This window comes from Callorhinus ursinus, unplaced genomic scaffold (assembly GCF_003265705.2).
Source record: "Callorhinus ursinus isolate GAN/ISIS: 27379988/994484 unplaced genomic scaffold, GSC_fseal_2.0 scaffold102, whole genome shotgun sequence".
NCBI classification, from domain to species: Eukaryota; Metazoa; Chordata; class Mammalia; order Carnivora; family Otariidae; genus Callorhinus; species Callorhinus ursinus.
The window spans coordinates 861,321-884,321 of NW_027397164.1; the positions used below are offsets into that span (position 1 = coordinate 861,321).

Sequence of the window (23,001 nt, forward strand, 5' to 3'; positions counted from 1 at the left end):
AATCATCCAACTCTTCGTTTTGGCTGAGGTCATGATCTCCGGGTAATGAGATGGAGCCCTGCGTAGTCTGCTTAGAGGCTCTCTTCCTCTCCCTCTGCCCCTCCCCCCAGCAAGGGGGCAGGGGGGGCGGGGGGGGACGATGGACACTTTCTCTCTCAAATAAAGAAATCTTAAAAGAAAATTAGAGGGGTGCCTGGGTAGCTCAGTCGTTAAGCATCTGCCTTCAGCTCAGTTCACAATCCTAGAGTCCTGAGATCGAGCCCCACATCCGGCTCCCTGCTCGGCGGGAAGTCTGCTTCTCCCTCTCCCACTCCCCCTGCTTGTGTCCCCTCTCTTGCAGTGTCTCTCTGTCAAATAAATAAAATCTTAAAAAAAAACACGTTTATTAAAAAAAATTAGAAACAAATGTCCAACAAGGGAAGAGTTTAATACTATTTTATTAACAAAACAATCAGGGAGTCACAATAAAAATTTTAAAACTATACAGAAACAGGTTAAGTTACACAGAGGGGAAAAAAATCAAAAAGGTAGTTCACTAATTACAAGTGTATAAGATTCTTTATGTGGACAAAAACTAAGTGGTATTCTGAAAATGTGACAGGAGCTGATAAATATATCTGAAGAAACACATCTAACAAACACCTGAAGTTTAATTTTTTTTTTTTAATTTAAATATGATTTCACGGGTGCCTAGGTGGCTCAGTCAGTTAAGCATTTGCCTTCAGCTCTGGTCATGATCAGGGTCCTGAGATTGAGCCCCACATTGGGCTCCCTGCTCAGCAGGGTGTCTGCCTCTTCTCCTCTCTCCCTCTGCCCCTCCCACCCCCACCTCATGCTCTCGATCTCTTTCAAATAAGTATTTTTTAAAAAACACGATTTTAGTGATAGAAGAGGACTTTAAACAGCCTGAAAAAAAAATTCCACAACTAAACATGACTAAATTAGTGAGCTGATACTACTTCTTAATATGAGTATCTGCTTGATTTGCCGTAATAGACCAACCAATTAGTTGCAACATTCGAAAAGTATAAAAACTGCTTATATATTTTTTACTTAGAACTTACCCTTTTAAATATTAGGACTATAATACCAAGTCACAAACAATAAGAAGCACCTACCAACAAAAAAAGTACTTTTCAGACAAGAAAAATTATCATTACAACTTTCATCTTAGTAATTTAAACTGGTTATCACCAATTCTAAGTCCTATAGGTATTGCTAATTTGCTGTATAACTTCAAACAAATCATGTTACATTTCGCATCCATTGTGTACTCATTTACAAAATGAAGAACTTTAACTGGACACTCTTTTATGTCATTTCTTGGTCTAAAACTTCATAAATTTGCAAATTTAAACTGAATTAAATTTGGCCTCTAGAAAATGGTTAATTCATTTAAAATTTGTTAATACAAAAATATATGCCATCAATTCCTACATAAGAAAAATACTAACCACAATGGCAATAATCCTTGGAGTGAAGCATAAAACATTTTTCACCTACCACCAAAATAAATGTAGTCTTATTCCATGACATGTAAACCAAGTAAAAGCAAACAAATGACCTTGGTTTGGTGATGACTTTTTAGATTCAACACCAATGGCATGAGTCATGAAAGAAATAATAAGTCGGACTTTGTTAAAATTTTAAACTTCTGCTCTGCAAAAGACACTGTGAAGAGAATGAGAACATAAGCCATAAATTGGGAGAAAATATTTCTAAAAGTTACATCTGATAAAAAATTTATCCAAAATATACAAAGAACTATTAAAATTAAATAAGAAACAAAGAACCCAATTTAAAACTGGGCAAAAGATCTGAAATGATACCTCACCAGAGAAAATATACAGATGGCAAATCAGCATAAGAAAAGATGATCAACATCATACATCATTAGGAAATTGCAAATTAAAATGAAATACCACTACATATCAATCAGAATGGCTAACATCCAAAATACTGGGTGGCTCAGTCAGTTAAGTGTCTGCCTTCAGCTCGGGTAATGATCCCAGGGTCCTGGGATTGAGCCCTGTGTAGGGCTCCATGCTCAGTGGGAAGTCTACTTTTCCCCCTCCCTCGGCCCACTGCCCCCCCATCCAGTTTGTGCATGCAAGCAGTCTCTCTCTCTCTCTCAAAAAAATAAAATCTTGAAAAAAAAAATTAAAATCTAAAACACTGACAACACCAAATGCTGACAAGGGTATGGGAGCAAAAGGAACTCTCATTCACTGTTGCTGGGAAGGTAAAAAAGCACAGCCACTTTAGAAGACTGTTTGGCGATTTCTTACAAAACTAAACATAGCCTTACCATACAATCCAACAATTGCATTCTTTGGTATCTACCCAAATGAGTTAAGCACATATCTACACAAAATCCTGTGTACAGTATTTCTAGCAGCTTTATTCATAATTGTTAAACTTGGAAATAACCAGGATCTCCTTCAAAAGATGAAGAGATTAATTAATGGTGGTATATCTATATAATGGATTATTATTCAGCACTAAAAATGAGCAATCAAACCACAAAAAGACATGGAGGAAACTTGAATACATATTTTTTCAAGGATTTTTTATTTATTCATTTGAGAGAGAGAGAGCACAAGCAGGGGGTGAGGCAGGGGGAGAAGGAGAGGGAGAAGCAGACTCCCCACTGATCGGGGAGCTGACACAGAGTTCGATCCCAGGACCAAGAGATCATGACCTGAGCCGAAAGCAGACGCCCAAACATCTGAAACACCCAGGTGCGCCTTGGTACATATTATTAAGCAAAAGAAGCCAATCTGAAAAGGTTACATACTGTATGATTCCAAATACAGTACATTCTGGAAAAGGCAAAACTACGGAAACAGTTAAGAAAAAAAAACAGTGATTGGGGCTCCTGGGTGGCTCAGTCAGTTAAGCGTCTGCCTTCGGCTCAGGTCACGATCCCAGGGTCCTGGGATCAAGCCCCATGTCGGGCTCCCTGCTCCACGGGGAGTCTGCTTCTCCCTCTCCCTTTGGCTCCTGCTCTCTCTCTCAAATAAAATCTTTTAAAAAAAAAAAAATCAGTGGTTGCCTGGAACTTTGGGGAATAAGAATGGATGAATAGGTAAAGTGCAGGAGATTTTTAGGGAGGTCAAACTATTCTGTATAATACTATAATGGTAGATACATGTCATTATACTACATCTGTCAAAACTGACAGAACTACACCAACAAACATACCACACTCTGATATGAGATACTGATGGTGGGGACATGGTGTGTGAATGGGGAAAGGATATAGGGGAACTCTGTACTTTCAGCTCCATTTTGCTGTGAATCTAAAACTGCTCTAAAAAATAAAGTCTAGGGGCGCCTGGGTGGCTCAGTCGTTAAACGTCTGCCTTCTGCTCAGGTCATGGTCCCAGGGTCCTGGGATCGAGCCCCACATTGGGCTCCCCGCTTGATGGGAAGCCTGCTTCTCCCTCTCCCACTCCCCCTGCTTGTGTTCCCTCTCTCGCTGTGTCTGTCTCTGTCAAATAAATAAAATCTTAAAAATAATAAAAAAGTAAAGTCTATATATTAAAAAAGCAAACAAAAGAGTTAAGAATTTGAGTAAACCCATAGTCAACATTTCCAAAACATTTCTTCCCAAAAATATGTCCATTTTAAAACTTTGCTGCAAAATTATAAAGTTGGTAAGTGATTACTTCTAAGAAGTAAAATGAAGGGGCGCCTGGGCAGCTCAGTTGTTAAACGTCTGCCTTAGGTCCTGGGATCAAGGCCCTCATGGGGCTCCCTGTTCTGCGGGGAGCCGCCTTCTCCCTCTGCCTCTCTCTTTCTCATGAATAAATAAAATCTAAAAACAAAAAATATTCACCTTTACATTTGTACTGTTTTTAATAATACATTTTAATAAACTAGGGGCACAGAGTTCTAAATAAAGACAATGTTAATATTTTTTATTTTTTTTAAGATTATTTATTTGAGACAGAGAGAGAGAGCGCAAGAGAACACAAGCATGGGGAGTGGCAGAGGGACAGGGAGAAGCATGCTCCCCACTAAGCCCATTGTGGAGGCTTGATTTTGCCAACCCATGAGATCATGACCTGAGCTGAAACCAAGAGCTGAACGTTCAACCAGCTGAGCCACCCAGGCGCCCCATCCTAATAAAACAATTTAAAGAACATATCTTACTACACCACTCTACTAGCTGCACATAGAGTAAATCATAGATCAGAAAGTCCTCTGCCCTACAAAACCAGCCTTGTACCCCTGCACTCCCTCAATGGGAGTCCCCACACTCCTCTCCTGCATCTGGCTAAGATCCAGCTCACTTCCACTTTGAAGTCATGCCTGACTCTCCTAGTCTATGTTCTTCCAACTTTTTGTTTATATCTGTTAATGGTACTTAACATAATTGCAATTCACTTTTTACCTGTCTCCTCCTTCATAAAGCATATTCCTTAAGTCCAGGCACCCTTTTCTTCATCTGTATGTCTTGTGCCAGAACAGTTCTTAGTGGATGCCATATAATGAATGAATATTAAGTGTTGAGTTAGAATTATGTGTCCTTTTATGTAAATAAAAGTGAAGAGACTGGTTCATACAAGATTTTTATTTTTACATTAACCACTGCAAAGATGCAGTACTTCCACATTCTTTCTGTTGCCTCCTAACCAGGTCTCTTTAAGGTGAATTGCACTGTTCAAATAATAATGTCCATCAAGGAAGGGTTTGTTTTTTTTCTTGTTTTTTAAGATTTTATTTATTTATTGTGTGTGCTTGAGTGGGGGGATGGGGGCAAGGGGAGAGGGAGAGGGACAAGCAGACTGCCCACTGAGAGCAGAGCCAGACTCAGGGCCTGATCCCAGGACCCTGAGATCATGACCTGAGCCAAAACCGAGAGTTGGCCAGCTGCTTAACTGACTGAGTCACCCAGGCCCCAAGGAAGGGTGTTTTTTGTAAAATACCTTTTTCTTTTTAAGATTTTATTTATTTATATGACAAAGAGCAAGAAAGCACAGCCGGGGGAACAGCAGAGGAAGAGGGAGAAGCAGGCTTCCTGCCAAGCAGGAAACCCCATGCAGGGCTCAATCCCAGGACCCTGGGATCACGACCTGAGCCAAAGGCAGACGCTTAACGACTGAGCCACCCAGGCATCCCTATAAACTACTTTTCTCCACACATTTTGTTAGGCAGAACTTAAATCTTATACTTAGACAGGTTACTTAAATAGCCTCTTGTCACAGGTGAGGAAACAAGTGTTAACATTAACGTTGTCTTGGGCGCCTGGATGGTTCAGTCCGTTAAGCAGCAGGGAGTCTGCTTGAAGATTTTCTCCCTCTGCCCCTCCCCCCACTCATGCTCTCGCTCTCTCTAAAATGGATAAATAAATCTTAAAATAATAAAAATTTAAAAATAAAATGAAAAAACTGTTTATTAGGATTTAGAGGGGGGATGCAAATATACAGAAAACAAAGGGGGAAATTGTTGGACAATGGACATTTGGAGGGATAGACAGATACCTCCTTCCTTCAAGAAAGAAGAGTTAAGGGAGGCCTGGGTAGCCCAGCCAGTTAAGCATCTGCCTTCGGCTCAGGTCATGATCCCAGGGCTCTGGGATGAACCTGCTTCTCCCTCTCCCTGCTTACTCCCCCAGCTTGTGCTTGTGCACACGCTCTGACAAATAAATAAATCTTTTAAAAAATAAAAAAATAGAAAGAGGAATTAAGAAATACTGTATTTGTTGGCCATTAAGGTGCTCAAAGAAGAATTATGAAACACAGCTTCTTTCTTTAACCAAACGAAGCAAGCAATTCCTGGTTTCCTGGAACCAGATCACTTAAAGCAAATCTTTTTCCTACAGGAACAATGTTCAATTTCAGATTCATGCTCCTAATGAAGGCTTATCAATAAGTCATAAGTATACCTAACAACATCACAAACACAAATGTGTAAGTCAAAGTGTTTGCTTTAAAAGAATAAACAAGGGCACGCCTAGGTGGCTCAGTTAAGCGTCTGCCTTCTGCTCAGGTCATGATCCCAGGGTCCTAGTATCTAGCCCAACATCCGGCTCCTTGCTCAGTCTGCTTCTCCCTCTGCCCCTCCTCCCCCCTCCTCCTCCCCACCCCCCCAAAACTGCATGCACTCTGATAAAATCTTCAAAAATAAATAAATAAAAGAATAAATAAATAGGGATTGCCTGGCTGGCTCAGTCAGAAGAACATGGGACTCCTGATCTCGGGGTCATGAATTCAAGTCCCATATGGGGCGTAGAGATTACGTAAATAAAAAACTTTAAAAAAGATTAAAGCAACATACACTAAAAATTAGAGGGTCCCTCTGTGCTATAGAACATATAGAGGTACTGGGGCACCTGGGTGGCTCAGTCAGTGTGCTGTCCAACTCCTAATTTCTGCTCAGGTCATGATCTCAGAGTTGTAAACCTGGTTAAGGTCCTCTCTCTCCCTCTGCCCCTCTTTTTTTTTTTTTAAAGATTTTATTTGAGAGAGAGAGACAGCGCACAAGCAGGGGGAGAGGCAGAGGGAGAGAGACAAGTAGATTCCCTGCTGAGCAGGGAGCATGACGTAGGGCTCAAACCCGGGACTTTGAGATCATGACCTGAGCCGAAGTCAGACACTTAACTGACTGAGCCAACCACGTGCCCCTCTCCCTCTCTTAAAAACAAGACAAAACAAAACAGCAATATATATAGGTACTTAAGACAAACTGAAATATTTATTAAATTAGATCCAAAGTTAATGACAATTACAACATTAACTAAATTTTTGCCCTTTAAAAATTTTTTACAGGGGCACCTGGGTGGTTCAGTCATTAAGCATCTGCCTTCGGCTCAGGTCATGATCCCAGGGTCCTGGGATCGAGCCCCACGTCGGGCTTCCTGCTCTGTGGGAAGCCTGCTTCTCCCTCTCCCTCTGCCTCTCCCCTTACGTGTGCTCTATCTCTGTGTCTCAAATGAATAAATAAAATTTTTTTACAAACTGTCACAGCCAAGCAGACTCTGAAGAGACATGGCAGCTAAATGTAATGAGGTATCCTGTATGGGACCCTGGAACAGAAAAGGACATGAGGGGAGTATTAAGGATACAGATATGGCCTTGAATTAATAATAATGTATCAATGTCCACTGATATGGATTATTAGTCCATTAGTACGGTAACAAATGTGCAAACACTAATGTAAGATGTTAATAAGGGAAACTAAGTGCTTATCTATGGGAACTCTTACTATCTTAGCAATCTTTCTGTAAATCTAAAACTGTCCTAAAGTAAAAGGTTTATTTATTTATTTTTTTAAATGTTCTAATATTAATACAGTCTTTTTTTTTTTTAAAGATTTTATTTATTTATTTAACAGAGAGAGAGACAGTGAGAGCAGGAACACAAGCAGGGGGAGTGGGAGAGGGAGAAGCAGGCTTCCCGCAGAGCAGGGAGCCCGATGTGGGACTCGATCCCAGGACCCTGGGATCATGACCCGAGCCGAAGGCAGACGCCCAACGACTGAGCCACCCAGGCGCCCTAAAAGGTTTATTTAAAACAAAGTTCTGAGAGGGGTCAATATCACTCCATACACATAGACATGAAATACCTTCAGAAACCTTATCCTAACAAACTTATTAGATAATACAGGATTTGGCAATCAGTTAAACTTAGAGGAATTTTTTTTTCTTTTTAGAGTGAACAAGAGTGCATGTGGGGGGGGGAGGGAGAGAGAGAATCCTGAAGCAGACTCCCCGCTGAGCGCAGAGCCCCATGCGGGGCTCGATCCCAGGACCAAGATCATGACCTGAGCCAAAATCAAGAGTCAGCCACTTAACTGACTAAGCCATCCAAACACCCCAAGAGAGAGAATCTTCATAAGCAGGCTCCACACCCAGCACACAGCCCCAGGCAAGGCTCAATCTTGTGACCCTGAGATCATGACCTGATCTGAAATCAGGTCATACACTTAACCGACTGAGCCACCCAGGCACCCTTTAATCATCCCTATTTCACAAATAAGAAAACTGACACACAGATTGTCCCAAATTCACAAAGGCTTCTGATTCTCTGGGTAGGGGACAGGGTGTATGGCAGGAATAAATGTAATTTTATTTTTATTTGAGTATAGTTGAAACACAGTGTTACATCAACTTTAAGTTGTAACATGTACAACTTAGCAATGTAGGGCTTGATTCTTAGTCCCATGTTTCCACCATTGTGTTATACTATACAAAACTCAAAGATTTTAAAAAATAAGTAACTCTGACCATAATTCTGAAACAATATTCCATGTAGAAAACAGAGTTAGTCAAAACCTGCTATTTATCACAAAAGACATGGAAAGACTGAGGAAATGTTACAGATTAGAGGACACAAAGAAGAAATAACTACATGCAATCAATTTAGAATCCTGGGTGGGATCCTGGAACAGAAAAAGACTATTAGTGGATAAAAGTGGTAAAATTCAAGTAAGGTCTATGGTTTAGTTATTATTGTACCAATGTTGGGGCACCTGAGTGGCTGGTGGTGGTGGTGATTATGATGATAGTAATAAATATTTCCTGCCCCCCCCATTTTCATCATCCTGATGAACTTAAGACTTATTAAGATCATTCTATCTAGGGCCTCCTGGCTGGCTCAGTCATTTGAACCTACAACTCCTGATTACAGGGTCCTAAGTTAGTTCAAGCCCCACACTGGGGGTAGAGTTTACTTAAAAAAAAAAAAAAAAAGAAAGAAAGAAAAAATCATTCTTTCCAAAAATAGGCAATATGGCATTTGATTATGTGTAGGTCTCAACAGGGATTTTAAGAAAAGTATTTTTTTCTGCTTTACCCTGCTTTCAAAGTCTCATTTAGACCTCTCAAATCCCATTAGAACTAGGATGATCACATAATGTATCATACAAACCAGGGCACTCTGAGAGTAAAAGGGAGGGCTAAGAGTAAACATGCCAGGACAAAAGGCATAAACTACAACATATGGTCATCCTCATGAAAATTCATAGATCCTATGTTAGAGTATTTCTAAAATTTATTTTTAATGATGATTGCTTGAAACACCTATTCCAATGCCTAAATCAACTCTTCCTGTCCACAAACTATCTGCTTTCAGAGTTCAAATACAGTTTTTCATTTACGCTGATCAGAAATTTAAGTTCAAAGGGATCCTGTATTATCTAATAAGTTTGTTAGGATAAGGTTTCTGAAGGTATTTTATAAAGCTAAAAGAAGCTATACATGTCTAGAAGCAATTTCACTTTTCAAAAAAATTATTATTTTTTAAATTATTTTAAAACACACAAGTATACATACACCCAACACTTTCCTTCAACTGCCTCTCTCTCAACAAAAGCTTCCACTTGTGGCAGGTCTAATTATAAATGAGTAGAACCTGGCTGACCTGCATGTCATTAAAATACACAGTAGCTCTAGTTCCTTATAGGTCAAGGATTCTGCTTCCAAGCACAGGACAAATGTGGAAACTTCTCTATTACAAATTTAGCAGTGATGATCATTTAAATATAAATAGAGACAGGGACTGCCCTAAATTTATCCATATAAGTAGGATCTTGTTATTTGCTAACCAGTGCTGATTTTGGAATTTCTACAATCCCGCACCTGTACCCTTTCCAATGGTTAACTATATGGTAATTGATAGGGAAAACTAAAACTAGAGAAGAGGATAAATTATCGGGACAATTCTTTAAAGAGCACAACCAATAGACCATAATCTCAAATAGCAAAACACAATATTCAAGATCCTGAAGAGGTGATATTCTCCTCTATCTTCCTATGAATATTAAAGTTTAATATGATTTCCCCAAAAAATTAATGAAAAAAAATTACTCTTAGTCAAAGTCATTGGATACAAGCTCTCTGATGAACAGTCAAATCAATTATTTAACACAAGGATTATACAGACTAAAGTTTTAAATCCTTTCTGATTTTTCCCATTTAAACCAGGTATGAGCCAAATTTAAAGTAGTTTTATCGTTGGCTGTATATTGTACCACTCATACTAGCCTTATCTTTTAGCACCTGGCTCTGGCTATTAAGCTGCATCTTATGGACATTCCTGTCTCTCTGCTTCAAATCTCCCCAACCAAAATTTATCTTTTGTACTGTATTTACCATTATTCCCTTAGAGATTGTCTAATGTCACTAAGGGGATATATTAACCGTTGACCTACCTTACAACTCAAGTAACAGACTTGTTTATAATTTGGACTTTCTAAATTCAAAACATGTAATGATGCTGATTTTACCTGCCACAGACGAAAAGTGATATGTTCAGCAGATAGAGCCATACAGGATAGATTCATAGTCCATCTGTGAACAAACCAGTCCTCTTCTGTCACCAAATAAATGAGAGACTTTCATCTCTGCCTCCCTCTCCCTTACTCATTTCAAATAAACTAATTCTAGTATTATCCTAAACAATTCAGAAAGAAAATGTCTCAGGAGAAAAAACCCTATCCAAAAAGAAATGAACATTCTTGGGGATTACCGTGTCATTTTATTAGTATACTTAAAATTTATTTCCACTTAGAAAATGGACAGAAACATCAGTGTGGTCAACTCCTCAAAAACTCCAATTCTTCACTATTTTCATAATCATACAGTCTGATTTACAAAGACTTTCAGTATACTATTATAAAAACCAAAGTTCTCTGAAGTCAGAGATAGCAGAAATCAAATCACAACCATTTGCTAGCTGTATAACCTTGGGCAAATTATCAAAACTGTCTAGGCCTAGGCCTGCTTCCTCAGCTGTTAAATCCAGATTACTACACTACAGCATTACCGCATAGGTTGTGAGGTTTAAAGAGGTACAAAGGGGCGCCCGGGTGGCTCAGTCGGTTAAGCATCTACCTTCGGCTCAAGTCATGATCCCAGGGTCCTGGGATCAAATCCTGCATCAGGCTCCCTGCTCAGAGGGGAGTCTGCTTCTCCCTCTCCCTCTGCCCCTCCTTCCCCACTTGTGCTCTCTCTCTCTCAATATCTTTTTTAAAAATAAAAAAATAAAGAGGTACAAAATAATAAATTATTATTTTAAAGCACTGCTGAAACCAGTCAATACCCAGGAGAAAAATTCATTTATTAAATTTAATTCTATGTAAATTAACAGGAAAGATAATTGGCTAGCAATCTCAGCAAATAATTAAGAACTTGAAAACATTAGACTGGGTCAAGGGTATGAGAATATCATATACTAGTCTAAAAATATATGCACACCTGTTTGACATATCAAATTTTCTGGATAATTTGACTAGAACAAGAAAGAACTGGTTTCCAATAAAAGCCCTACACTGAAAAATTAGCAACTTTAAAAAAACCCATAGGAAAAAAATCAACCTTTTTCAGAAATACATGAAAATACAGCAAACAATTCTTGAGGCATTCAGAAAGATAGGAAGACAATAAAGAATTCGTCTGGGGGCGCCTGAGTCGCTCAGTCAGTTAAGCATCCAACTCTTGATTTTAGGGTTGTGAGATAGAACCCCACAGTGGGCTCTGTGCTCAGTGTGGAATCTGCTTGGGATTCTCTCTCTCCCTCTCCTTTTGCGCCCCCGCCACCACTTGCTCTCTAATAAAATCTTAAAAAAAAAGAAGAAGAAGAATTAATCTGAAACCCATAATAACATAATTCTTTTACCACTGGCTGGTATGATAGATCTCTATTGAGAAGTCTGACAAGACTTCTGCACTAGTTCACAGGAAAACAAGTGTATGTACAATGTTTCACACAGAAGGAAACACAACTAAAAGATGACTGCTGTAATTATATACAATACATAATAAAGTAAAATTATAACTGGCCATAATACAGGCTCCTTATCTGAAATATCCCTCAACTGGCTTTATAGGATATCACAAAAAGTAATAGTTCAATCTAGATAATCCACAGTACAGCAGGAAGCTGAGTCCCCAAATCTACATTCTTCCCAGGCTCTACTAAGCCTCTGCTTACATACTTGACTTTACTTGACTGTTAATTCAAATATCTGAGCAACTTCTAGGTACCAGACCCTGGCTCGATGCTAGAAAAACAAATAAAACAAAGACTCCACATTCAAGGAGTTCTAAGTCCAGAATGAGGAGATAAATTATAAGGAAGTATACAGTAAGAAAGGTAAAAACACAGTGGTTAAAGGCTGAGACTGGTCCAAACTACCTGAAAGCTACCTCTTCAACTTGCTATGGGATCTCGGTAAGTTTTTCATTGTAAAATGGGGATAATAGAACCTGTCTTACTGGGAGATTATATGAAATAATGGTGCACACAAGAGTAATAAGCACTCTATGCTGTTAGCTGCTACTATTACCAGTAAAAGTGCTATTACTGAAATATGACCAAAGTGCTGTGGGAGCACAGAAAATGAACTCAACCTAGGAAGATGTCAGGGGTGACACCAAAACTTTTATATTGAAGAAAACAAAAGTACAGTAGTAGGAATTCCAGACAGGTAAGAGCATATGCAAAAACAAGAATAAAAAAAGAGCCTAGTGAGGCACCTGGGTGGCTCAGTCAGTTAAGTGCCTGCCTTCAGCTCAGGCCATAATCTCAGGGTCCTGGGATCGAGCCCCACTGTTTCCCTGCTCAGTGGGGAGTCTGCTTCTCCCTCTGTCCCTCCCCCTGCTCATTTTCTCTCAAAAAAGTAAAATCTTTTAAAAAAAACAAAAAACACAACATTAATTTTTTAAAAATAAGAAATAAAAGAGCCTAGCCATGTCCAGGTTAACAAAAGAAAACTGAACAATGGCAGGATAATGAAGGGAAAAGAAAAGAGATACACCTGTTACAATGGCACCAGATGCTTGAGTCTTTTGTTTTTTGGATTTTTTTAAGATTTTATTTTTAAGGGGCGCCTGGGTGGCTCAGTCATTAAGCGTCTGCCTTCAGCTCAGGTCATGATCCCAGGGTCCTGGGATCGAGCCCCGCATCGGGTTCCCTGCTCAGCGGGAGGCCTGCTTCTCTCTCTCCCTCTCCCCCTGCTTGTGTTCCCTCTCTCGCTGTGTCTCTGTCAAATAAATAAAAATTAAAAAAAAAAAAGATTTTATTTTTAAGTAATCTCTACACCCAGTGTGGAGCTTGAACTCATAACCCTGAGATCAAGAGTCACATGCTCCATTAACTGAGCTAGCCAGGCGCCCCATCCAGATGCTTGGGAGTCTTTTTTATTTATTCATTTCTTACAATTTTATTTATTTATTTGAGAGAGAGAGCTCGTTTGAGCAGAGGGGAGGGACCAAGGATGTGGGGCTTGATCCCAGGACCCCAGGATCATGACCTGAGCCGAAGGCAGACGCTTAACTGACTGAGCCACCCACTTGCCCCCAGATGCTCAGGAGTCTTAAAAGGCAAGTTAGTAAGTTTGAATCTGATACTTAAGAAAATTGGGAACAACAGGAAAAGTCCTATCTTAGGAGCGTTCAAAGTTCAAATTTGAGTTTTCTGTGTGGCCTCTGATCCTCTCCGATTCTCACTTCTCTCACCTGTAAAAAGAGGATACCACCACCGGGTTTATAAGTTACTTGGATTAGATAAATATCTCCAAAATACCTTGGCACAGAGCCTGGAATGTAATATGTACCCAACAAAATGTACCCAACAAATAGCAGCTGATAGTATCATCACTAGATATCACAGCAGTCAACTTCTGACGCTGCAATAGTCAAGGTAAGTTTATATTACCCTAATTTGACAATATCCAGTAGAAGTACCATTCTCCTCTCCCATCTACTTTTTTACTGAAACAAATGAACAAAACGAACTGATTTTATCTTGTTTCTTATCCTTCATGATGCCATGCTAATACATGGTCACTCAATAAATGTTTGGGAAATGGAACTGTCTGGTAAACCTATACACAGTGAAAAAGCCAGCAAGAAGTCATAACTAAGTTTATAACACCAAGATGTTACCAGAAAAAAATACATAATATTTAATGATAAACATACCAACCATTTCCTACCAGTTAACTGGTAGAAAATGCTGCCATGTATTAAAGGGAAACAGTGCTTTACATACTGTAGACAATACTAACACTCATCTCCTCAAAAAGAGGCCAACCTATATACCACAGCAAAAAGAACACTACAAAAAAAACCCCAAAAAGCAAAAAACAGAAGATAAAGTTCAAAACCCTGCTCTGAATTAGGCAAAATAATTTACCTGGGCCTGTTTCATCATCTCTAAAATAGAGTTCCCACCTAATTTATCTACCTCACTGAGTTACTGGAAGAATTAGACAAGAATGTACCTAAGTGCACTTACTAAAGCATGAGAGTATACAAAACTACACAGTATTACCATTCCTATATCCCAGGTTAGATGATTTTACAACACCCTGATGTCTTAGTTCCCTAACTTCCTTTTTTTTTTTAAGATTTTGTTTATTTGATAGAGAGAGACACAGCGAGAGAGGGAACACAAGCAGGGGGAGTGGGAGAGGAAGAAGCAGGCTTCCCACCGAGCAGGAAGCCCGATGTGGGGCTCGATCCCAGGACCTGGGACCATGACCCGAGCTGAAGGCAGATGCCTAATGACTGAGCCACCCAGGCACCCCTCTAACTTTCTTTCCTATGATCTTGTCCTCCATTCTACTTTAGCCATTTCACTATCATGGTCATTACCAATAACCTCAACTCTTCCATAATCTCTGTTTCAAGCACTGTGCTCTACCAACCGTAACAGCTCATTCCCTCCAGTACCTCCACTCCAATGATTCTTCTAACTGAAGTGTAATTAACAATGTTATATTAGTTTCAGGTGTACAATACAATGATTCAACAAGTCTACACATTACTCAGTGCTCATCACAATAAGTATATTCTTAATCCTTTTTATATTTTCCCCATCCCCCACCAACCTCCCATTACTCCCAACAATTCTTAAACTCCATCGGAGCCTAAAATCTATTGATCCAACTTTTCCCTCTACCCCAAAAGTCCTTACTTATCTCCCACCAAGCTTACAATCACAGTCCATTATTATAATCCCTCTCTTGCCCCCACTCACATAAACTCTGGTTAATGGGGACTGGTTATCATAGCTTTAGTTGTATGTATAGCACATCTAACAACTATATCTGAATTAACCTTCCAATAAGAAAAGCTGTTTTGATGTCTATCCCCTGTTTAAACACCTTAAATAGCTAGGACAGGGGCACTTGGGTGGCTCAGTTGGTTAAGTGTCTGCCTTCGGCTCAGGTCACATGATCCCAGGGTCCTGGGACGAGCCCCACATCCTCGGGCTCCCTGCTCAAGCAGGGAGTCTGCCTCTCCCTCTCCCTCTGCCCCTCCCCTGCTTGTGCCAGTTCGCTCTCCGTCAAATAAATAAATAAAATCTTAAAAAAAATAAATTGGGGCGCCTGGGTGGCTCAGTCACTGAGTGTCTGCCTTTGGCTCAGGTCATGATCCCAGGGTCCTGGGACAGAGCCCCGCATCAGGCTCCCTGCTCCGCAGGAAGCCTGCTTCTTCCTCTCCCTCTCCCACTCCTCCTGCTTGTGTTCCCTCTCTCACTGTGTCTCTGTCAAGTGAATAAATAAAATCTTTAAAAAAAATAAAAATAAAAAATAAATTAGGGCATTCCTGCTTAGAGCATTAAAATAAAACTTACTGTTGTAGCCTTAGCTTTCACTTTTTCCCCATGCTCAATGGTTTAATCATTGTTCAAAAAGAAAAAAAACAAACAAACAATTCTGCTTATTCCACTTCTATACTTTTGCCCTGGCTATTTTCTGTCACTGAATGCCTCCCATTCTTTTCCTTGCAAAGATGTAATCCTATCGGGGTACCTGGGTGGCTCAGTAGTTAAGCGTTTCCACAAGTTTCCTTCACAAACATACACATACTTCTTAGTACAACCACTATTCAAATATTATTCTAACAACCTTTTTAAAAATAAGTTTATATACTAGAAAATATTCTGAAGGTAAATATACCCCTTGGTATCCCTTGCGCAGACACCCTAAAGCAGTTATTAAACCAATTAAATTTTTAATCATTTTTGCTCCAAGATACCTTATAATTTTATTTACAGCTTTACTCATAGCAGTAAGGGAAATTACTGACACCACAGCATATAATCCACAAGCATCAGCTTTAGCTTCTTGTACAGTCAAGATCTAAAATACCAAATTAATTTCTTGATTTTTAATCAGTACTATCTACAAAAGGGTGAAAAAGTAAGCTACTCCTCCCTCATCAACACTCGAAAATATTACCTGAACCAGAAGATAAAAGTACTAACTTTTCCAACAATCATTATTTAAAATTACCAGTCACAAAACATGATCAATGATTTTTTTCTATTGTAACTAAATCTGAAGAGCTGTTTTGTATTCCAATTCCATAAAACAGAGATAAACTGAAATTCCTCTTTGAAATCAATTGTCAGAGTGAGAAGGATAACAAATAATTGAAACCTAATAAGACCAAATTAATATTACAAAGACAACTTCTGCTTGTTTGAATGATACTCAACTCAAGATTTATCCTACAACACTGTTGGTAAAAATAAAAAGTAAGTAACAGGAAACTATTTTGGCCCTAACTTTAATTTCTTACTATCTATGGTACTTACTAAAATACTATGTGCTATTAACCTACATACAATGTCAAAGTAACTTTGGCTAGTTTTTCTTCCATAAATTCCTATATTATGTATAATATACTAAATGCATTTGTTAAATCCCAAAGAAGTAATTTAGTATAAGCATGACAATACAGTATATTCTTTCAGCTGCATATATTTATATTTTTGCACTGACTAAAACAATGCATTAAGCACATTCAGATAGGTTTTCCACAGTTAAATGGACAATTCACTTTTTATAACTGGAAAATCACTACAACATCTTCTGGTATCCACTGCAATATCAAATCAATGACTTCTTTCAGTATTTGTGGTGGTCATTTGTAATTCCTTTGGTAATTAACCATGAGTCAGCTCTCACTTAATGCTAAATGGTGATGCTAATATGAAAAGAGATTTAATGCCAGACATACAAGCAAAAGTACCAAACTGTTTCAGGGAAGGAATTTTAATAGAATTCAAGAACTGGATGTCTACCTCAAGCTGGAACCCATTTTCATTAATAAAATATTAGAAACTTATTAAGCCACAAGAAAAAAGATGAAATCTCTACATGGGTTTCAAATCCATAATTCAAGATCTCATGAACTCCTATTCCTTTCCAGAAAATGGTAATTTCTTTTTTTTTAAGCAAACTCCACACCCAATGTGGGGCTTGAACTCATGACCCTGAGACTGAGTTGCATGCTACATGACTGAGCCAGCCAGGTACCCAGAAAATGGTCATCTTGGCCACAAGAAAACAGTCCTTTTTTCATTTTATCATGTACCCAAATAGATGGAAATTATATGGAAATATATCTCAGCTATGAAGCAGCAGAATCAGTATAGCTAATTATATATGTGTCTAAAAAAATTTTAAGTCACAAATTTTAGTTCTGGTTATATAATTTATCATAAAGACCTAAGAAAATGTGAAAAAAAATCTCTCTGTAGTACTCTAATGGGAATTGTGTGATACATATAGAAAAAAATGGAACGAATACAACAGGGACACCTATTTTTCTATAATGCTGATAGCACTAGAAAAGCCCTGTAAATAATCAGCCTAACAATGTATCTGTCTAGATCTGGTTCTTCTTGGTCTCAATGCCTACTTTGAAAACAAATAAGCATACTGTCACATGAAGCCCTGTGATCACAATTCTTGCCAACCCCATTCTCGCTCCAATGCAACCTGTTTTCTCTGTGACGTTATTCCTTGAAATGTCCCTTTTCCAGTACCCTTTACCTTGAATATATACCTTTATCCTTCAAATAACCACCAGAGAACTTTCCCTTATGCTGACCTTATATGGACACTCTTGAACGTCTGAAAAGATACTAACCAATAATTTTGCATGTTAATAATCATGCCAGTTGGGGCGCCTGGGTGGCTCAGTTGTTAGGCGTCTGCCTTTGGCTCAGGTCATGATCCCAGGGTCCTGGGATCGAGCCCCACATCGGGCTCCCTGCTCTGTGGGAAGCCTGCTTCTCCCTCTCCCACTCCCCCTGCTTGTGTTCCCTCTCTCACTGTGTCTCTCTCTGTCAAATAAATAAAATTTTTAAAAATAAATAAATAAAAATAAAAACAGAATCAGTTGGCTTTATCTTTAAAAAAAAAAATCGTGCCAATTTATCATCAGTATTTTGAGATCGGTACAGCCTTGGATCCAACCCTTTCCACCTATCATAATATGTATGGGAAAGGGAGTAGTAATGATTTTGCATAAGTTTCAGTATCCCAAGCAAAGTGCACCTTGATTTTCACAACTGGTGGCATCTCTTCCAGATGATGGGAGACCCTGGAAACAGATTAGTACACTTGCCCATGAGTCATCTCCAGCACGTCTGCATTAGAATGCCAACTTTATTACAAGATACCACACAAAAAATATACTAACATGCTTCTGTGATTTTAAGTATTTTAAAACTGTAACCTTTTCATTTAATGGTCTCAACTAAGAATTATCTGAAGGTCACATCCTGGTATCATATATGAAACACCAGGAATCTTACAAACATACTACATAAAAATAATACATGACTTATTACTATTTACCATTATGATTACTTACATAGATTACAGAAAACCCTTGGGTAATTTTATTTTTATTATGAAATTTAAGACATGTTTCTCTCATTTTATTACTCAATGATCTATTATCATAGCTCTTTTTTGTTAGAAATCTAATGCAAAACACATTCAGAACAAGAATGAAAGGCTACTTTGTTTATTTTTTTTGTCGGGGCGCCTGGGTGGCTCAGTCGTTAAGTGTCTGCCTTTGGCTCAGGTCATGATCCCTGGGTCCTGGGTTCCAGCCCCACATCGGGCTCCCTGCTCAGCTGGAAGCCTGCTTCTCCCTCTCCCACTCCCCCTGCTTGTGTTCCCTCTCTCGCGGTCTCTCTATCAAATAAATAATTAAAAAAAAAAAATCACCAGTCCTCTGCAGGAATACAAACTGAAGAACATATTCCCTTATAGCATTCAGCAGCATCACCATTAACGGCTGCACAACCACTAAACGCTAAGCAGTGTATCTTAACACCTTATGGTTGTACATCTCTCTACAAACAAAACTTTCTTTATGGAACCTGTAATTCAAAGTATTGAATACATCTATATCTTAAATTATACTATGTATTTTCCATTAGTTTGTGTAACATTTTAATCTGTGAACAAATATGCCTTAATCTGGTAAATGTAGGCAGAACTTGAGTCTCATTCAGAAATTGAGGTCAGATTCTTAAAGCAGTAGTCAGAACTTAAAACATTAAAAAAAAAAAAATACATCAGCCTGAATCACAAAGATTTCCAGAGATAAAAAAATCACCTAAAAAGACCAAACAAGGGGCGCCTGGGTGGCTCAGTAGTTAAGCGTCTTCCTTCAGCTCAGGTCATGGTCCCAGGACCCTGGGATTGAGCCTCACATCGGGCTCCCTGCTCGGTGAGAAGCCTGCTTCTCCTTTTCCCACTCCCCCTGTTTGTGTTCCCTCACTCGCTGCGTCTCTGTCAAATAAATAAAATCTTAACTAAAAAAAAAAAAAAGACCACACAAAAGAATGTCTAAACTAAAATAACAGTTAACAATATATCCTCTATAACAGTGTAACTCATCACTGTCAGAAGTCTCCTTATAAGTCCTTGGGAGACCAACAAGAAACAGTTCTGGACAAAAGGGAACACAGTACAAACTAACTGTATAACCTCTCTAAAAGCTCACTTAATTCTTTGTAATCTGAGTTTATCCTCTGTATTTGATGACTCAATTATAGTTACATAAAATAAGTAACTGCCAGGAGAGATAACGGTCATGAGCATAGGTTCAAGAGTCTGAAGAGCCAGGGTGTGAATCTAGGTGCTGCCATCTACCAGCTGTATGTACCTGGCCATGTTATTTAACTCTGTGCCTCAGCTGCCTCATTTGAAAACCCTCGTAGGGTTACTGTGAAGACTATGAGATAATACGCAAAAAGTGTGTAGAATGGTGCCTGTTTATTGTTAAAATGAAGTTACTGAAAATGTTTAAATGTATGTTCCTGATAACGATTACTCCTTATATTCATAAGTGCTTCAGGTGGCATGCCACCGTTAATTAAGCTCCTCACCACATTACACAAAATACCTTTGAAACTTCAGGTGTTCACAAATAAGTGAATCCACCTCTGACTCAATACTAAGTTCAAGATACCACAAACTCCCCAAAATTTGCAAGTGATGGTAAATTGGCAAAGAGTGAAATTTTATAATTCGTAATTATCTTGCCAAATTAAAGCAAAGAAAATGACAGTCATCTAGAACTTACCAGAGAAGATGCACAGAAAAATTTCTAGTGCTGTAAGAAGATCTGTTTAAAGCAACAGGATCCATGCACTGTTTGGAAACCTACTTTGGATTTGTTTTCAAGTGTATTCAATGGCTTCACCTCGTTTATCACTCAAACCTTAAAGGAGGTCACATTTAATTTTAATAACCCAACCTTAAAATGTTTCAGATATACTATGTACAGGAGCATGCTATTATATTTCCTCTCTAATAACTTTAAATTGAAGGACATCATTAATGAAAATCAATATTTTTCCTTTCATTAAAACATCCAGGAAAAAAAACAGAAAACATACTACTTTATTTCTAATTTTTTTATTTATTGTAGTTGACTACTTCATTTTTAAACGGATGCTTTTTAGAAATGCTAGTACAATAATTTACAAAAGTTCTAACATTTTCTAATTGTCTAAAAGGTATTCATTCCCAATACCCTATTTTACCCATAATATTAGGAGATCTGAATTTTAGAAAACCAACATTTTACTGGCTGACCCAATACTGCAGGAGTTGGTTATTCCAACACACAAGCAGGAAATAAAATATGTGTACTATCTTCAAAGGACTACCAATCAGGTTTTAGATAAACCCAACTGAAGCACCAGAAGAGAAAGTCATCTTACTTGAAAAGGTAGAGGCTTTCTCAATTTTTTGAGGTGACAGCATTCACAATCTATCCAGTTTTCAAATTCTTTCAAGGCCCTGCAAATCCCGTTTAAGTCTGCTGAAATTCTGTGGTTGACAGGCATTTTCCCTCAAAACTTAATTGTCCATATTATTTATTTCCAATTTTATTAGGTCACCTTGAAATTCTCTCCTCTGAAAAGCACTTGCGGATTTTAGTTAACATGTCTCTTTAAATATTACCAATAAAAGCCCACACATCTTGCAGCCCACTTACGTCTTACGATGCTTAAAGAAAAAAAAAAAATCTCTCTCAGGGATCAAATGGCTATACAGGAACTGCTTCAACTTCCCTGCACCTGCATTATACTCTTAAATACCTTGAGATCCTGTATTGTGCTGCAGCTATACAGCAGGCGCATGATCACAAGGCTTTTTTCAACAGCCCCCAGATCCCTTACTGCTGCAAAACTTCTCACAAGCGTTCCATGCACTATACTGTTGTTGTTTAACTGCTTTACCTGTTTATTTACCAACCCCATCATCTCGGGGAATTCAAACCCTTCAAACTGCCTTCTGAAACATATCTAGACTATCCCATGTTATTCAGAGGAAGATCTGCAGCGGGATAAAAACTTGAGTTCTGATGTTCATCCCCTGACCCAAATTGCTGTTGCCAGGATATGCGGTAGTAATGCAGTGGTTTCTTTGAGACTCTGAGGATGTATTTTACCCTAGAAATAGCCAATCTCTACTAAATTCCTTTTAATCGCCGAGATTTCCGCGGTAACAATGCTCAACAGGAAGGTATTTTAAACAACTGAAAGACGAGTTATTCTAATTTGGCTTTTATTTTTTCCTCGATAATACCTGCCATCACAAGGACATTTTTCCATACAGCATTTGCAACTAAAGAAAGAAAAAAAGGAGCTTCTGGCGCTAGTTATCACACGCTAAGAAGTCCCTTATCATTACGCTTAAAAAATCTTTCGAGGTAGGATTTGGGGCTAAGCTTACATCGACCACAGTCCTATAACTTACTCTTTTCCAAGCAAAATGAACGGCCTAATAACAACAGCAACATTTACGCCTAGGGAAATCTCAATTGTTTGACCAACCAAGAAGGCGTCTGATAACTAAAGGACCCTTTTCCCATGGGAGGAAATGGAAAGACAGACAATGAAAGGGACTTATTATAATAAGGATAGACGAAGGACGACCTCAAGAAGAGCCCTGCGAGCAAAACCCAGGGGTTCGGGAGCCCTGGTCTCAGCGACACCCGCCCGAAGCCCTCCCAACCCATCCCTCTTTTCCCCCGGGAGCCCGCCCGGCGCCTTCACAGGCCCGGCGCACCCGAGGGGAGCACCGTCCCCAGTCTGCGGCCCAACCAGGCTTCCGAAACCCGCCCAGGCAGGCCGAAGCCGCAAACCCGGCGGCCTGAGTTTAACAGGTAAGAGAATACGAGGTGAGAGGAGATGCGGCCTCGCCTCAAGCTGGGAGGCCCCTGGAGGAACTGGAGGCGGGAGAAGAGCAAGCCGGGTCGTAAGCCGGGGCAGAGCTTGGAAAGAAAAGAGCTAGGAGCGGGCGATGAGGACGTCCCAGCTCTGCCAGCGCCTTCCCGGATTCTCGGCAACGCCCGTGTTTACCTGAAAGTCTCGATCCTCGTTGAAGCGGGAGAAGCGGTCCGCCATTTTGCCGCCTTCACTCCTCTCAGGACGACGCTCTCCGGTTCGCTCCTTCCCTCCCGCGACACCCGCCCCCTCGCTCCCCTCCCCAGTTCCCCGCCTCCTCCCACGCCCACCCGGCGCGCGCAGGCGAGGGAGGGAGGAAGCGAGAAAGCGCGTCTAGAAGGGAGCCCCGTCGGCGCAGGCGCTTTTCGGCCCTGGAGGCGGAACCTTCCCTTAAATCCCCTCTCCGCTCCCGGCCCAGAGCGACCTCGGCGGCCGCGCGTGCGCATTCGCGCCGGAGAGCTGCAAGCGCTTCCGGAGGGAAAGATTACAGGGG

At 39.6% G+C, this 23,001-nt stretch overlaps 1 protein-coding gene across 4 annotated transcripts in view; it reads right to left on the minus strand.

Annotated features, from left to right (window-relative positions):
- Window positions 1-22,747, minus strand: part of GPATCH8 (G-patch domain containing 8) — a 119,906-nt gene extending 97,159 nt beyond the window's left edge. For 2 of the 4 annotated variants that reach the window (XM_073889174.1, XM_073889175.1), the window contains exon 1: window positions 22,644-22,712. Coding sequence is in view for 1 of the 4 variants with exons in the window: in XM_025861724.2 (XP_025717509.2) it covers window positions 22,644-22,688 (45 nt within the window). In the remaining 3 variants the exon portion in view is untranslated. Of the gene's footprint in view, window positions 1-22,643 lie in introns of all 4 variants that reach the window. The other 2 variants (XM_025861724.2, XM_073889176.1) reach the window with 2 other exon arrangements.
- Window positions 22,748-23,001: the final 254 nt, after the last annotated feature.